Source organism: Lithobates pipiens, unplaced genomic scaffold, assembly GCF_037356315.1.
Source record: "Lithobates pipiens isolate NorthernLeopardFrog02 unplaced genomic scaffold, aLitPip1_a1.2 Scaffold_16, whole genome shotgun sequence".
Taxonomy (NCBI): Eukaryota; Metazoa; Chordata; class Amphibia; order Anura; family Ranidae; genus Lithobates; species Lithobates pipiens.
Window position 1 is genome coordinate 16,298,226 of NW_027507748.1, and position 16,994 is coordinate 16,315,219.

The 16,994-nt window shown below is 44.7% G+C and overlaps 1 protein-coding gene across 2 annotated transcripts in view; it reads left to right on the top strand.

The window, feature by feature from the left end:
• FBXO40 (F-box protein 40) overlaps positions 1-15,387 on the top strand; it is a 40,784-nt gene extending 25,397 nt beyond the window's left edge. For both annotated transcript variants that reach the window (XM_077479623.1, XM_077479622.1), the window contains exons 3-4: positions 6,710-8,611; positions 14,772-15,387. In XM_077479623.1, the coding sequence (XP_077335749.1) occupies positions 6,710-8,611; positions 14,772-14,969 (2,100 nt within the window). In that variant the 3' untranslated portion in view covers positions 14,970-15,387. The remainder of the gene's footprint in view (positions 1-6,709; positions 8,612-14,771) is intronic.
• Positions 15,388-16,994: the final 1,607 nt, after the last annotated feature.

The following is a 16,994-nucleotide window of genomic DNA, read 5'->3' on the forward strand; positions in this document are numbered from 1 at the left end:
GCTAGGGCAGCTATTGGCTACACGCTATGAACTTCCTTATTCTACGTCATCACGTTCTAATCCATCTGACTTTTGGAGTGATCGTGTGTGGCCAAGTCCGTTTGTTTGAAAGTCCGGCGGACCACAGCTGCAAAGTCCGTCGGATTGTCCGCGGGACCAAGTCCATCGAAGTCCGGTCGTGTGTATGCGGCATTAGGCAATCTAAAAAAAAAAAAAAACAGTAAAAAAAAAAATGTAATGCTGATATTTCATCCCAAGAAGACAAAACGGCCAATGCATTTTGGGACTTAATGATCTCCCCCTTCTTCAGGGCTACAAGACACAAGCGAGGGTGGTTGCAACAGTACACAATTCTGCACAAAATAGGTCTATTATGTGATGTGTATTGTAGTATTTCATATTCTTAAAACCACCCTTGCATTTGTCTTGTAGCCCTGGAGGGAAATCCCTGAGCCTCAAAACGCATTGGTGGTTTTATGTCTTCTTCTTATGGAATAACACCAGTATTAACAGATTTTGTTTGACTCTTAGCTCCTTGTGTAGCACTCACCCTTGAAGGACCTACTGATTTAGTCCCAAGGTCCTTTCCCCAGTTAGGGCGCTAGCAGCCGGGCACACAGTCAGAGTCACTCTTCTGGCTCGTTAAAGTCTAGGGGTATTCTTTTATCTGATGAACTTGGATAGGTGCAGGGGAACTGTGGGATCAGTAGTGGCTGGTGGTATATTTCTGGGGGTGCAAACAGTGCACCCACAGCCACCCTTCCCCGGTCAGGTCACCCGCAAACAATATTAATTCGCTATAGTCACACAACTGGGTGGGCTTGGGGGGCACAGTGCCCACCCTCTTTTGAAGCCTATTAGAGCCTCTGGCTCCAATCCTGTGTTTTAAAAAAAAAAAACACTGATTGGAATCCATGCGTCTGGCACCCCGCATATAGATTAGGGAGCTCGACACATGGATGGGGGGGGGGGGCCGTGCACCCTGCATGGACGGGCCGCCACTGTGTGGGATACTCCTGGAGGACAAAGTAACTTGAGGCCACTTCTAACTTTCTCAAACTTCCTAGCACATTCCTTGCAGCAGCAAATGATGAACTGGGCTACACAGGCACACCACAGGGAATGTCCACTTTTAAGGCCATACATGGTTTGAATCTCGGCTAGTTTCTAAAGACCCGTTAATGGGCAAGTTGATCAATCGATTAACAAGAAGCCTGTCAGATTCTACTGGGAAAAGACAATTGCCGATTCCCCTGTCAGCACTGTCTGTATTGATAGGGGAATTGTGGGTTGCAGGAAAGAAATTTGCACCATGTCAGTAGTTTTGCTAGGTGGGGGCGGGGGGTATGGGCCGCACCCGGGTGACACCCGCCAGAGGGGTGACACCAGTGAATTGCGGCACCGCTAACACCGCCCGCTGCCCTGATGATCTGCACCTCGCTGTGTCCCCAGTGGAGCGGACTGAAGCCGCCGCCTCCTCCTCCTCTCTGTTTACATCCAGTGAGGAGGAGGAGGCCGAGGGACACACCGCTGTGTGTGTATGTCTGCAGCCACACTGTTCTGAGGTCTGTACTGTACACTAGTTTATTATAAGCAGATGGACATGTGCGGGGGGGGGGGGTCACTGTGGGAGGGAAGAGGGGTGCCTACGCTGATGGGGGGTCTGCACTAAGGGGGTGTCTATACTGATGGGGGGGTCTGTATTAAGGGGGGTGTCTATACTGATGGGGGGTCTGTATTAAGGGGGGTGTCTATACTGATGGGGGGGTCTGTATTAAGGGGGGTGTCTATACTGTGGGGTTCTGCACTAAGGGGGATTCTATACTGATAGGGGTCTGCACTAAGGGGGATTCCATACTGAGGGGGGGGTCTGCACTAAAGGGGGGTTCTATACTGATGGGGGGGGTCTGCACTAAGAGGGGAGGATTCTACACTGATGGGGGTGCCTGTACTGAGGGAGGGGGTCTGTATTTAATGGGGGGTCTGTACTGAGGGGGGACAATAGTTGGTGGAGGGGCGTGACACTAATGTTTTCCGCACCAGGTGACACCAACCCTAGTGATGCCACTGCACCATGTATGGCCTGCCTATGCATAGGCTGACCCAAATTCCAGAGGGTTAGCAGTAGCACACAGTCACTGGGATCTCTTATACTCACAAATGTCCTTTGATATTTGGATGCCTCCTTCCGTTATCAGCCAGATATGTCTCCTGTGGGCTCTCCAGACCAGATTCCCAAGAAGAAATCCCTTGATCAGCTCCAGCAAAATTCAGTAGAATAGCCCCCCCCCCCCCCCCAGATGACCCAGCTGGGACCTCCGATGAGCGAATGAAGAAGCACAGCTGGACTGCCCAGAAGGGCAGCATCCCTTCAGGCTGGGGTCTTCTTCTCTTGGACAAGAACCCCATCTGCTTCAGGCCTCAAACTATTTATGCTCCTTCCCAGCCACCTACTGGGCACCCTCCCTCAAGGATTGGCTGGGACCACATAAATTTGACTCTCCCAGCCCTCTACATCCAGAACCTGTGAAAGTCAGGGGGAAGCAGTTAATCCTGCAACCAGTGAGACACAGAACAGCCCTAAATAATCATAAGCCACTCAACTGATTACAGTACTGCTAAAAGAACTAAATTTACCCAGGCTAGCCAGAAGCCTAACTAGCAGGGCGCTACACTTGGTCTGGTGTTCTCATTAGACTTAATTTACCTAGCTTCCAAACTTTGTAAACTGCTAATAGCGGTCTCACTAGAGCCATTGTGTCCTGTATGAATGTGATTGATATTTATGAGCACCGCCAAGAACTGAACAGGCACCAGGATTTGAATGATTGTGTCATCTCTGAGACGGCATCTCAGTCTCAGCCCCTGTACACACGGTCGGAGATTCTGACGGAATGTGTCCGATCGGACCGTTTTGTCGGATAATCTGACTGTGTGTGGTCTACATCGGACTGTTTCCGTCGGAGTATCCGACAGACCAAGTTTTCCAACTTGTTGGTAAAATTTTCCGACAACATGATCCAATCGGACCTTGTCCGATCATGTGTAGAGAATTCCGATCGGACAAAGTGCCACGCATGCTCAGATCAAATTCCTACACCAAAGCTATTGGCTACTAGCCTGAACGTAGTCCCGTCGTAACGAAATTACATCATCACCTTCTGAACAATCGGATTTTCCGACAACTTTGTCCGACCGTGTGTATGCAAAAGTTTCGGACAAAATCCAACGGATTTGGTTGTGAGAATGTCCGACCGTGTGTACAAAGGCTAAGGGGGACATTGTGCCCACCGCTGTAAGGGGGACATTGTGCCCACCGCTGTAAGGGGGGACATTGTGCCCACCGCTGTAAGGGGGGACATTGTGCCCACCGCTGTAAGGGGGGACATTGTGCCCACCGCTGTAAGGGGGGACATTGTGCCCACCGCTGTAAGGGGGGACATTGTGCCCACCGCTGTAAGGGGGGACATTGTGCCCACCGCTGTAAGGGGGGACATTATGACCACCACAAATGTAAGGGGGGACATTATGACCACCACAAATGTAAGGGGGGACATTATGACCACCACAAATGTAAGGGGGGACATTATGACCACCACAAATGTAAGGGGGGACATTATGACCACCACAAATGTAAGGGGGGACATTACAAACACCACTGTACAGGGGATATTGGCACTACTACTGTAAGGGGGATACTTAGTTCTGCACTCCTGTGACCGTTTTTCAGCCAACGAGGTAAAGCCGCTCTTAGCTGATGTCACAAAGCTGGTCCAGACTCTGAAGAGACCAAAGCTATTGGCTACTAGGCTGAACGTAGTCCCGTCGTAACGAAATTACGTCATCACCTTCTGAACAATCGGATTTTCCGACAACTTTGTCCGACCGTGTGTATGCAACAGTTTCGGACAAAATCCGTCGGACAAAATCCGACGGATTTGGTTGTCGGAATGTCCGACCGTGTGTACAAGGGCTTAGTGGTGATCCTCAATGATGGCCTGAACACAAATGTCTCTGTCCTTCTGGAGACGGCATCATCAGAGGGAGTACTAAAATACATACAGCAGCTGGAAGCCTTACACACACTCACATTACCCAGCATGCCACACAAAGAAAAATATCTAATGCTAGATCCATGGTATCTAAATTTTTTGTTGTGTAGCACCCTCCTAGCGCAGGATGCTAGGTAAATGTAGTTTTTGGGCTCCTTCTGTACTCAAGGGAGCTGTGATTGCTTGTTCTGGTCTGTTCAAGTTTTCACAGGCTGGGAATTCGATTGCTTTCCCATGTTTCTGAAAAAAAAAGCTTCCAGAACATAGGGAGGGAGATTCAAATGACCAGTCTGGATTTTTATCATGCCCTAGCTCCAGTGTGCATAAGGTGGTTGGGGAGGTGATCAATAGTTTGGGGCCCTGGAGAGATTGTTCTTTCCTTGGCAGGGAGGGTTCCAATGCTTCTGGGGCTGCCGCCCCAGGAGGACCAAGTTGGTGATATTTAGACCCCTTTTGGGGGGGGGGGGGAGAAAGGGTTTAAACCGCCGGCAATATGCCGCAATAGCGCTGCCCCGTTGATTTCAATGGGGAGCAGCAGTGGAGGAGCGGTAAACATACCGCTCCTTCACCGCTCTAAAGAAGCTGCTGGCAGGACTTTTCCCTGACGTCCTGCCAGCGCACCGCTGCAGTGTGAAAGCCCTCGGGGCTTTCACACTACATACAATGGTGCAGCTTCTTTAGGGCGGATTGCAGGCGCTATTTCTAACGCTATAGCGCCTGCAAAACGCCCCTGGTGTGAAGGGGTGTTAAGGTCTCAGCTGTGGCAGAGCTGGGATCCTGAAGCCTGGAGCAATATTTATTAAAAAAAAGACAGCTGTGGGACTTCACCAATGGAGAAGGATTGTTTTCATCACTGGATCATGTCCGTAGGAGGCTGGAAGGTGTGCAGCTTTTCTGGGGACTTGTAAGTAATAACCCTGAATTGATTCCTGGTGATTGTGTGCTATTGGATATAACAGTTAGGCCGCGTACACACGGGAGGACTGTCTGTCCAACTTAGTCCGCTGAAACGTGTTTCAGCGGACAGTCCGCTCGTGTGTGGGCAAGTTGGACGGACTAAGTATGGCGCATGCTCAGAAAGGATTTACACGGCCGAAGGTTGCATTGCAGTGTATTGGACGTCGTATTTCTAGTCCCGTCGTACGTGCTGTACACGTCATCGCGCAAGCTTTCAGCGGACTGTCTGTTCATCGTGTGTGGTCAAGTCCGTTCATTCAAAAGTAGGACGGACTGTCTGTCGGATTGTCTGACGGACTTAGTTGGCCAGACAGTCCGCCCGTGTGTACGCGGCTTTAGACGTAGCTATGGATTGAGACTGCCCTCATAGGGTTTCATAATACTGGACCCCCCGTGCACAGTAGATTTCCTGAATGGGATCCTGGGGGAAATTATCCTGTTACTGTGCAGTGTTTTGGAGTATCCCATGCCCTATCCCCTCTCCTGTTTAATGTTCTTCAAGCAATAAATATAAAAAAAGACATCCCCTAGACCTATTTATTTATAGACCTAGACCGAGTTATTGAAGGCAGTGTACATGGACTGGTGCCTGTGGGGTTGTGGGGTTGGGCAGCCTCTGAACTACTTATCAATATGTAAATGCACAAGGGGGAAAAAGCTGGGGGACATGGGGGACAAGGGGACTTTATATGAAATACAACACTCAGGGTTGGCTGAGACATTAATTATAGTATAAATAATGTTCTGTGATGACAATAATGGGCATAAAGCAATAATTCATCGAGTATTTAATTGAAATCAATAGGTAAGATATACAATAAGAAATAATTGATACAGATACAATATATTAATATATAATTAATTAAATCAATAGTATAATAAATAAAATATGATTAGTATAATATCTCGCAATATAATTTTATATCATACAATATATAATAATAATAATAATAAGTATAATAACATAATATATCACATAGTAAAAATAAATAGCAGCAGTACACCCAAAATCGACACGACCATAATGAACATATTGTAATAAAAAATAAATAAATGATAAATAATCAATGTCTCCACCCTTTAATAGAGCCCATGGTATAAACTATGGATACTGTGATATAGCAGCAAGGGTAAAAGCTTGACGCGTTTTGTGGACTTATAGCCACTCATCAGGAGCAGCTGGTTGGGAATATCTACAATGAATTATATGCAAAAAGTTAATAATGGTTTAAAATCAATTGATACAGGAAAGAGAGGGAGCAACACCTATGATCCTTTATATTGTATGATATAAAATTATATTGCGAGATATTATACTAATCATATTTTATTTATTATACTATTGATTTAATTAATTATATATTAATATATTGTATCTGTATCAATTATTTCTTATTGTATATCTTACCTATTGATTTCAATTAAATACTTGATGAATTATTGCTTTATGCCCATTATTGTCACCTCAGAACATTATTTATACTATAATTAATGTCTCAGCCAACCCTGAGTGTTGTATTTCATATAAAGTCCCCTTGTCCCCCATGTCCCCCAGCTTTTTTCCCCTTGTGCATTTATAGATTAGGGATGGAGACCTTTTGTACGGGATGTCCAAGGTCTCATATAAAGTCCCAACATTGTTCTCCTTTTATCTCAACTTATCAATATGTGTTGTGTTTTTTTTTGTTTTTTTTTTAAAGGGAAAGGCGGTAAAGCCTCGTCCTGGTGAACACAAGCACTGCCAGAACTGCTTCAGCAAAAGATGCCAAGCTCCCATCAATACTGGCATCTCCTGCGTAATGATAAGCTGCCGCTTACACTGTGGTGCCACTTTCCATATGTGCAAGGAGGAGGAACATCAGCTGCTATGCCCTAATGAATGGGTGCAATGCCTCAATTCAGTTTTTGGATGCCCGTTCTACATGAATAGGTGTAAGCAGGCCAGGCACCTCAAGGTCTGCCCAGCTAGTGTGGTCTGCTGTTCCATGGACTGGAACCGCTGGCCCAATCTAAATCAGGATCAAACGCTTTACGAGAATGTTCTGAAGGAGGAAGAAAGTGAGGAATGCCTTGACTTGGCACTATCTCTACGGGATCAAAAGACTCTCTTTAGATCACTTAAATTGGCTGAACTTTTCCCAGAGCTCTCTGAAGACCCTCAAAACACAATAAACTTGGAGAGGCCTGAGGAAGACCAGGAGGCCGGTGCTGTAGGAGGAACTGATCGTTCATCTAATGTAGCAAACCAAAGCAGTGTGGATCTGGGTGGCCTGACTGACTTTCAGCGAGAAGCTTTGGCTCGGGGTCAACTCGACCATGATTTTGATAAGTTTTCCAAGTGGGAGGCTATGTTTAGCAAAGAGAAGAAAGCAGCCGAATATCTGGAGAAAGCAGGAGATCAAAGCACCAGTACATCAGCTGGAGCCAGCAATGCACCAGGTGATAATCCCAATGCAAAAGAAGAGAAAAATCCAACTAATGAGGGCGAAAATGACGAGGAATGCAAGAGAAGATATGCGGAACTATCGGAAAAGACTGGCTTTGCTCCATGGCAAGAGGGGGTCTTGGAAAGACTGAAAACCGAAATGGATTGCGGCAGCTACAACATGTACATTGTGCATCATGGCCGCATGCTAATCCGATTTGGACAGATGGCGGCATGCACTCCCAAAGAGAAGGACTTTGTGTATGGAAACCTGGAAGCCCAAACGGTAAAGAGTGTGTACACCTTTAAAGTACCAACAAGCTACTGTGGTCGTAGGGCCAAACTCGGGGAAGAAAATCCCAGGAAGGAGAGAGCTGAGAAATTGGTGGACACATCTGACCTAGGCCTCCCTGAAGAAGACTTGTCACAATCTAAGAATATTGACACAATCTTGATGTGTGCCCTTGAAAGGGAGCTTAAAGGTCATGAGGTATCACAGATGAAGGCCCTAGATGGGCTGCTCATTGATTTTGGAACTCAAACTTATAATTTTGGTCAAGATCCCTTCACTAAAAAAACTTCACTATTGGATATTGTGACAGAGAAGGAAATGAGACGTTTAGGTCTTAAACTGGATATCCTGAGTGAGAGTGTATGTAGCAGACATAACAAGAGTAATTCATCCTTTACCTTTTCGTGCCAACTCTTCTTCCGTAGAGATGAGTTCTCCTCACATTTTAAAAATGCCCATTGTGACATACAGTCCAGCCTCGGTGGCTGGTTCCAGCAACGTTGCCCACTTTCCTACTTGGGCTGCACCTTCGTGCAAAATCGGTTTCGTCCTGCGGGAGTGAAGTCACAGGTCGTCTACAACAAACAACTCAAGACGTTTGCAGTGAAGCCACTGATAGACTGTAGTTTGTATGGGGGAATAAGACCCAACCTTTCAAGGAGCAATCGAGGAAAGAGCAAAGACTCCCTCTCTAACCTTCCACTTGAGATCCTACAACACATCGCTGGGTTCTTGGACAGCTTCAGTCTCTGTCAGCTGTCCCAAGTCTCCTCCCTTATGAGAGATGTCTGTGCCTCGTTATTGCAAGAGAAGGGGATGGTCCATCTTCTCTGGGAGAAGAAGACTTACTCTCATGGCGGAAGTTCATGGAGGTGTCGAAAAAAGGTAAGGGCTTTGTTTGAGTGGTTATAGTATCAGATTGATAGGCAAAGGTTAAAAAACCCTACATGTTTTTGTTGTAGAATGGAGTAGTGAAGGTTTACAACATTTTTTATTGTTTGTGTCTCATTGGGGTGATTTTAACTCAATCCCTGCCCCAAGTGGCACCCTTAAATGTTAAAAAAGTGGAATCTCTCCAAGAGAGATACTTTCTGAAAAAAGAAATCTGACAGAAATTTTAAAGCTTAACTGGTGGCTGTTAGAGAAACAAAATGGGTTCCATCCGCTACATACAGTATACAGCACTGTTTTCCGGCAGCAGAACAGGGACTTTGCTGTCCCATTCCTGGATCAAAATCGAGTTGGGCTGAGCACTGCACCACCATTCACCAGAAGCATTTTATTTTATGAAGAAATGCAACGCTTCCTCTGTGATCTCCTCCACCTCAGCCAATGTCCTATGCCCAGTGGAGAGGAGGTGGAGGTTTTGATGTCCTGTGCCCAGTGGAGAGAAGGTGGAGATCATAATGTCATATGCCTAGTGGAGAGGAGGTGGAGGTTTTGATGTCCTGTGCCCAGTGGAGAGGAGGTGGAGATTTTGATGTCATATGCCCAGTGGAGAGGAGGTGGAGATTTTGATGTCATATGCCCAGTGGAGAGGAGGTGGAGATTTTGATGTCATATGCCCAGTGGAGAGGAGGTGGAGATTTTGATGTCATATTCCCAGTGGAGAGGAGGTGGAGATTTTGATGTCATATGCCCAGTGGAGAGGAGGTGGAGATTTTGATGTCATATGCCCAGTGGAGAGGAGGTGGAGATTTTGATGTCATATGCCCAGTGGAGGGGAGGGGGAGATCATGATGTTATATGCCCAGTGGAGAGGAGGGGGAGATCATGTCATATGCCCAGTGAAAAGGAGGGGGAGATCATGATGTCATATGCCCAGTGGAAAGCATGGAGTATGCTGTCCAGTTCTGGGTGCCAGTCCTCAGGAAGGATGTGCTGGAAATGGGGCAAGTACAAAGAAGGGCAACAAAACTAATAAAAGGGACTGGAGGATATTCATTATGAAGAAAGGTTACAAGCACTGAACTTATTCTGTCTGGAGAAGAGACACTTGGGAGGGGATATGATTTCAATTTACAAATACCGTACGGGTGACCCTACAATAGGGATACAAATTTTCAGTGGAAGGGAGTTTAATAAGACATGTGGCCACTAAAATTAGAAGAAAAGAGGTTTAACCTTAAACTACGTAGAGGGTTCTTTACTGTGAGAGCGGCAAGGATGTGGTATTCTCTTCCACAAGCGGTGGTCTCAGTGGGGAGCATTGATAGTTTCAAAATAACTATTAGGTAAGCAAATGAACGACCACAACATACAGTGATATACAATGTTATACTGACATATAATTATCCACATAGGTTGGACTTGATGGGCTTGTGTCTTTTTTCAACCTCGCCTACTATGTAACTATGAGAGTAGTTGGAGATCATGATGTCATATGCCCAGTGGAGAGGAGCTGGATATAATGATGTCATATGCCCCTCTGAAGGCCTGTAAAAAGACACAAGAGGCTGCAAATACCTAGTGCATTACCACCGCCAATTTTTTTTTTTGAACTTAGAAGCCAAAAACATACTCAAACATGAGAAGGTACAAACATAACAAAACACCACTTGGGGCGATACCAACATAGCTGCGGTTTGAAAGCTGACGTGTTTTGGGGGACAAGCCCCCTTCCTCAGGGCTGAAGGCCTGCATCCACCAGAAATGGAAAAACCCTTTTCCATCAATGATAACCATGTGACTCAATAAGATGGAGGACATCAGGTGAATGGAAGACCATGTCCTCTCCTCTTAAAATGTGAACTCTACCTTCAACCTTGCTTCTGCTGAAATGCCTTCACCTTCTCAGCTGGGAGTAAAGCCCTAATACTCAGCTGTACTTAAAGTAGATATTTACTGCATCTGAGCACCACAAACCAAAAACACCATTTAATTATTTTTTTAATATTCAAAGCAAATTCCCCCATCCATCTATGTCTCTATGCTTTATTTTGTTGAGAAATCACTTTTAAAACCACCCCACTATCATTTCTGGCTGCGACCATCTTGAGTAAGGGCAAAGGATTCATGTAGCAGCTACTTCCTGGGGTCCATCTGATCTTAGCTCAAGCATACATGAAGGACATGAAGCTTATCTGAGAAACCCCCTCCTCCTTTCCTCCCCTCCTGAAGACTCCTGGGATGTGTGACATAAATTGCTAGGGCAAAAAAACAGGAAGTAGCTCAAGAAATGTAAAAACAAAAAATGCTTAAAACAAGTAAATATAATCTATTTTTCTTATCTATTTACTAATGCTAGCAACATAAGGATTAAAAATAATCAGTGTTGATTGGGAGAGTGAAGTTCCACTCTAAATAACACTGTTGTCCGCTCATCACGAAACTTGGGAAAATCCTATCCTTGCCATTGTTCTTCCCTCCTTCCCCTCATCCCCCAGCCTCACCCCCACCTTCCCTTTCCTACTTTACATTCCCCGATTGATCCCTATTTACATATGTAGCACACTCCTGAAAGAGCCGCTGGTGAACTTGTGTCCTTTCCCCCTGGTTCCAACACCCACAGCCAGGTACACATATTTTCTACACTTTTCTACTGGTTCAAAGGAACAGTCTAGGGGTGGCTTTTTAGGGTTTTCTTGGAACGATGAACGTGAATGGGGTGAAAGGAGCATGGGTTACCCCAAAACTGATAAACTGGACACTTTGAGGATTCTTCTCTAGCTTGCACAAAAAGAAGTCCTACGGAATCTCTAATGCTGATGGTAACTATAACTTCTCCTCAAGGAATATAAAGCTGCATACAGTCACTATTTTCCAGAACGTGGGTTGTCTACTCACACGGTCATGGGATCATTGGTTGCCTCCTTCCGAAATCCACCAGTAGGTAGAAAAGGGAATTTTGGGACTTTGAGTGGGGCTGTAGACATAGTGAAGGTAAACTGGATGGAAATACATACAATACATTTATTAGTCATAAAAAATGCACAATACATCTCAAAAATAGAACCACATATAAGGAATAACATTGTAGTAAATGTGATCCTAAAAATATCCACATGCACATAAGTATGCACACATGCGATACAGGCATCAAGGGTACGACAGTGCATAACAACCAAGCGCCACATTGTGGTCTAAAATGATAAGTAATTAAATTTGATGAATTAATCTATGTATATAAGTCATCTGAACAACGTTGCGGAAAAAAAAAATGCTAAATTATAAAACCAGTGAGACCATGATGGTTAAAATTGGATGTTTGAAAATTGATGATGGAATCAGTACTTATATCTGCATCCCTATTTCCCGACGCGTTTTGTGTATGGAACACTCATCAGGGGCGGATGCTCTAGGATATCTACAAGATATAAAGAGGTGTTATTAGTCTGGTTATATTGGGATATATAACGGATGAGACAATGAAGCCCACCCTGAGTACTTGCATAGTACCCTCAGTACTAGTGGGCTTCATTGTCTCATCCCTTATATATCCCAATATAACCCAATATAACCAGACTAATTACACCTCCTTATATCTTGTAGATATCCTAGAGCATCCGCCCCTGATGAGTGTTCCATACACGAAACGCGTCGTGAAATAGGGATGCAGATATAAGTACTGATTCCATCATCAATTTTCAAACCATCATGGTCTCACTGGTTTTATAATTTAGTATTTTTTTCCGCAACGTTGTTCAGATGACTTATGTACATAGATTAATTCATCAAATGTAATTACTTATCATTTTAGACCACTATGTGGCGCTTGGTTGTTATGCACTGTCGTACCCTTGATGCCTGTATCGCATGTGCGCATACTTATGTGCACGTGGATATTTTTAGGATCACATTTACTACAATGTTATTCCTTATATGTGGTTCTATTTTTTAGATGTATTGTGCATTTTTTTATGACTAATAAATATGTATTTCCATCCAGTTTACCTTCACTATGTCTACAGCCTCACTCAAAGTCCCAAAATTCCCTTTTCTACTTTTTGTAACAGGGATGGAGGCACATTTAAAGTCCCAAATTTCCCCCTTTTATTATCCGATATCCACTAGGCACTCTTCAGTTAGGGAGATTCAGACCCACGCCACCATAGGACAGCTTGGCATGTTTACCCCCAATTCCTCCTAGCACTCTCCAGTGAGCTTCTCCAGACCTAAAATGATTCCAGGACTGGGCTTGTCAATAGGCCCCCCAGCTAGGGTTGTTAGCTGGCATCTCAATGTCTTCTTAGGGGCACCGCCAATAGTTCTACCCCAAGGGTAAATCCACTGCACAGGGCTCTCCTCCAGAAGAACTGGACCCAGGAACTGTACTACTTGTCTCAGACCCCAGACTTTTTATGGGCTCTTCAGCCACCTACTGGGCCCATCTTCCAAGGGATTGGTTGGATTCCCATAAATATTCAGGCTGCTTACTCTGTTTTTCCTTACGCTATTATTCTAGAATCCTCTAGAATACAGGAGGAAGCAATCGGAGCACCTGTGAGACACTGAGCAGGCCTGAATAAACCCCTGCTCTGCTGACTGCAGGGAAGCTAATTCAATTTGTCTAGCAACTTATACTACTCTAGGAGGGTGCTACACCTATTTTATCCTATTCCCTCCTACACGTATCCCATTCTCTACCATTTTCTTCTTCTCTCCTTGACCCCATCAAAATATAACTCTGCAAAGTACTCTAACTCCAAGGTATGAAGAAAAAAAAAAAATCACCCTTTAGGTCCCATTTACATTGCAGTGTGTCAACACGTGTTATGTTGCACGTTATTCATAAGTTGTGGCCCCCTACTCTGTGGACGTGTTGCCTTAGTGCAGCAGTCTCCAAACTGTGGTCCTGGGGCCAGATGTGGCCCTTTGTTTGCCTTTATCTAGCCCTTGGGGCACTATTCCATCCGCTAACACCAACAATGGAGCATTATTCCTGTTGCTAACACCAATACCATTAAATTCTTTCCATTGACACCAATGATGGGACACAATTCCTCCCATTGATACCAATGATGGGGCACTATTCCTTTCAGTAGGACCAACGATGGGGCACAATTTCTTCCATTGATACCAACAATGGGGCACAATTTCTTCCATCAACACCATTGATGGGGCACAATTCCTTTCATTGACGGCACACAATTCCTCCCACTGGACGCCAAGGCATTTTCTACTTCCAATGGCCCTAGACCAGCCCCCATAAAGTCTGAAGCACAGTAAACTGGCCCTCTGTTTAAAAAATTTGGAGACCCCTGCCTAAGTGCAGTGGGGTACCATTCAAATTGAATGGCACTGCAACACAGCAATGAATGTAATGTGTAACACACACACACACCACCGAAAAACAAACGTGTGAATCAAGCCTGAATCAAATGTAAAGTAGACTCATATATTGCATACAATGGACCCTGAAGATTTCCCAGCTCTCCTAGTTGGGTGAATGAATGGAATTTTGATGTGCTATTGTAAGCCCCTGTACACACGGTCGGAGATTTCGACAACCAAATCCGTCAGATTTTGTCCGTCGGATCTTGTCCGAAACTGTTGCATACACACGGTCGGACTAAGTTGTCGAAAAATACGATCTTTCAGAATGTGATGACGTAATTTCGTTACGATGGGACTACATTCAGGCTAGTAGCCAATAGCTTTGATGTAAGAATTTGATCTGAGCATGCGTGGCACTTTGTCCGATCAAAATTCTCTACACATGATCGGAGTATGTCCGATCGAACCATTTGGTTGAGAAATATTTCCAACAAGTTGGAAACTTGGGTCCGACCGATATTCCGACGGAATCAGTCCGATGCATACCACACACATTCGGATTATCCGACAACACGGTCCGATAGGACACATTCCGACTGATTCTCCGACCGTGTGTACAAGGGCTTAAGAGTTGAATGAAAAGGCAAACGTTTGTTCTTCACTTCACTGGAACTGCTGCTTGTAAACGTATGCTGGAACTTACAGACATAGGGTGTTGATCTGGTGGTGGCCCTAATATGAGGTTTGGTAAAGTGTGTAATGAAGGTTCTAGGGTTGTAGCTGACCTCCAGCCCAATTTCTCACCTTTTGCTCTCTGGTCTTCCTCCAGGTCTGGAATTTCAGCAGACTATTCTCTCCGGTCCATCGGTGGATCTTCGATGATATCTCTTCCATATCTGAACACCTCAAGGCCTGCCCTTTCAATTCCACAGAGGAAAGGAAAGAGCCATTCCAGCTGCCCAGCTTGTATGCTTCTCAGAAGGAGGAGGAGAAGAACAGCCTTCTAAACCTTCGAAGAAAGCTGTAAAACGGAGGTGTCGTTTTAAACCATTAACGAGCATCTGGATAAAGATTGTTTAAGAATTTAAAGCAAACTAACCACCAGGCACTTTTCTCCAGAGCTTACACTCATTAGGATTTGATAAGCCCGGCAATGTGAGGACATTTATATAATCAGTGGGAAGGCTAGTCGTAGTGCACTTTGTAACCAATATTGGCTCCGGAGAACTTGCATGTTCTAGGTTGCCCCAGCTTGGCATTTCTCCGAAGGCCCTAATGAAGGTATACAGAGAGTGGTACAGTAGCAAAGGTCTGAATGAAAACCAGAATTATTTCCCCTTGAGTTTTTACTTTCTGGGTGCGTTTTTTGAAAAGGTATAAGAAATGATTATAGATCAGAGAATGTATTTAGGAAGGTCATATAATAAAGCGATATTTATCATGGAGCTAGTCACAGTGTGGTGGTTAGGGAGTATATATATATATATATATATATATATATATATATATATATATATATATATATATATATATATATATATATATATATATATATAATTAGAAAAAAAAGCACGTTCTGTTGGGGTGAATATTGACTTAAAAGGTTCTGATTATTATTCGGTGGATGGCAAAGAGTTTAAACTCCAAATAGTTGAAATATTCAAAAGGTTCACATTTTTGTAAATATTTTGTTCTATCTTTTCATGTGACAACACTGAAGAAATGACACTTGTCTACAATGTAAAGTAGTGAGTGTACAGCTTGTATAACAGTGTAAATTTGTTGTCCCCTCAAAATAACTCAACACACAGCCATTAATGTCTAAACCGCTGGCAACAAAAGTGAGTACACCCCCTAAGTGAAAATGTCCAAATTGGGCCCAAAGTGTCAATATTTTGTGTGGCCACCATTTATTTTCAAGCACTGCCTTAACCCTCTTGGGCATGGAGGTCACCAGAGCTTCACAGGTTGAGACTGGAGTCCTCTTCCCCTCCTCCATGATGATATCACTGAGCTGGAGATGTTAGAGACCTTTGCGCTCATCCACCTTCCATTTGAGGATGCCCCACAGATGATCAATAGGGTTTAGGTCTGGAGACATGCTTGGCCAGTCCATTACCTTTACCCTCAGCTTCTTTAGCAAGGCAGTTGTCATCTTGGAGGTGTGTTTGGGGTGGTTATCATGTTGGAATACTGCCCTGCGGCCCAGTCTCTGAAGGGAAGGGATCATGCTCTGCTTCAGTATGTCACAGTACATGTTGGCATTCATGGTTCCCTCAATGATCTGTAGCTCCCCAGTGCCGGCAGCACTCATGCAGCCCCAGACCATGACACCCCCACCACCATGCCTGACTGTAGACAAGACACACTTGTCTTTGTCCTCCTCACCTGGTTGCCGCCACACACGCCTGTCACCATCTGAACCAAATACATTTATCTTGGTCTCATCAGACCACAGGACATGGTTCCAGTAATCCATGTCCTTAGTCTGCTTGTCTTCAGCAAACTGTTTGCGGACTTTCTTGTGCATCATTTTTAGAAGAGGCTTACTTCTGGGACAACAGCCATGCAGACCAATTTTATGCAGTGTGCGGTGTATGGCCTGAGCACTGACAGGCTGACCCCCCCACCCCTTCAACCTCTGCAGAAATGCTGGCAGCATTTATTTGTCTATTTCCCAAAGACAACCTCTAGATATGATGCTGAGCATGTGCACTCAACTTCTTTGGTGGACCATGCCGAGGCCTGTTCTGAGTGGAACCTGTCCTGTTTAAACCTTTGTGTGGTCTTGGCCACCGTGCTGCAGCTCAGTTACAGAGTCTTGGCAATCTTTTTATAGCCTTGGCCATCTTTATGAAGCACAACAATTCTTTTTTCAGATCCTCAGAGAGTTATTTGCCATGAGGTGCCATGTTAAACTTCCAGTGACCAGTATGAGAGAGTGAGAGCGATAACACCAAATGTAACACACCTGCTCCCCATTCACACCTGAGACCTTGTAACACTAGTATCATGACACCTGGGAGGGAATATGGCCAATTGGGCCCAATTT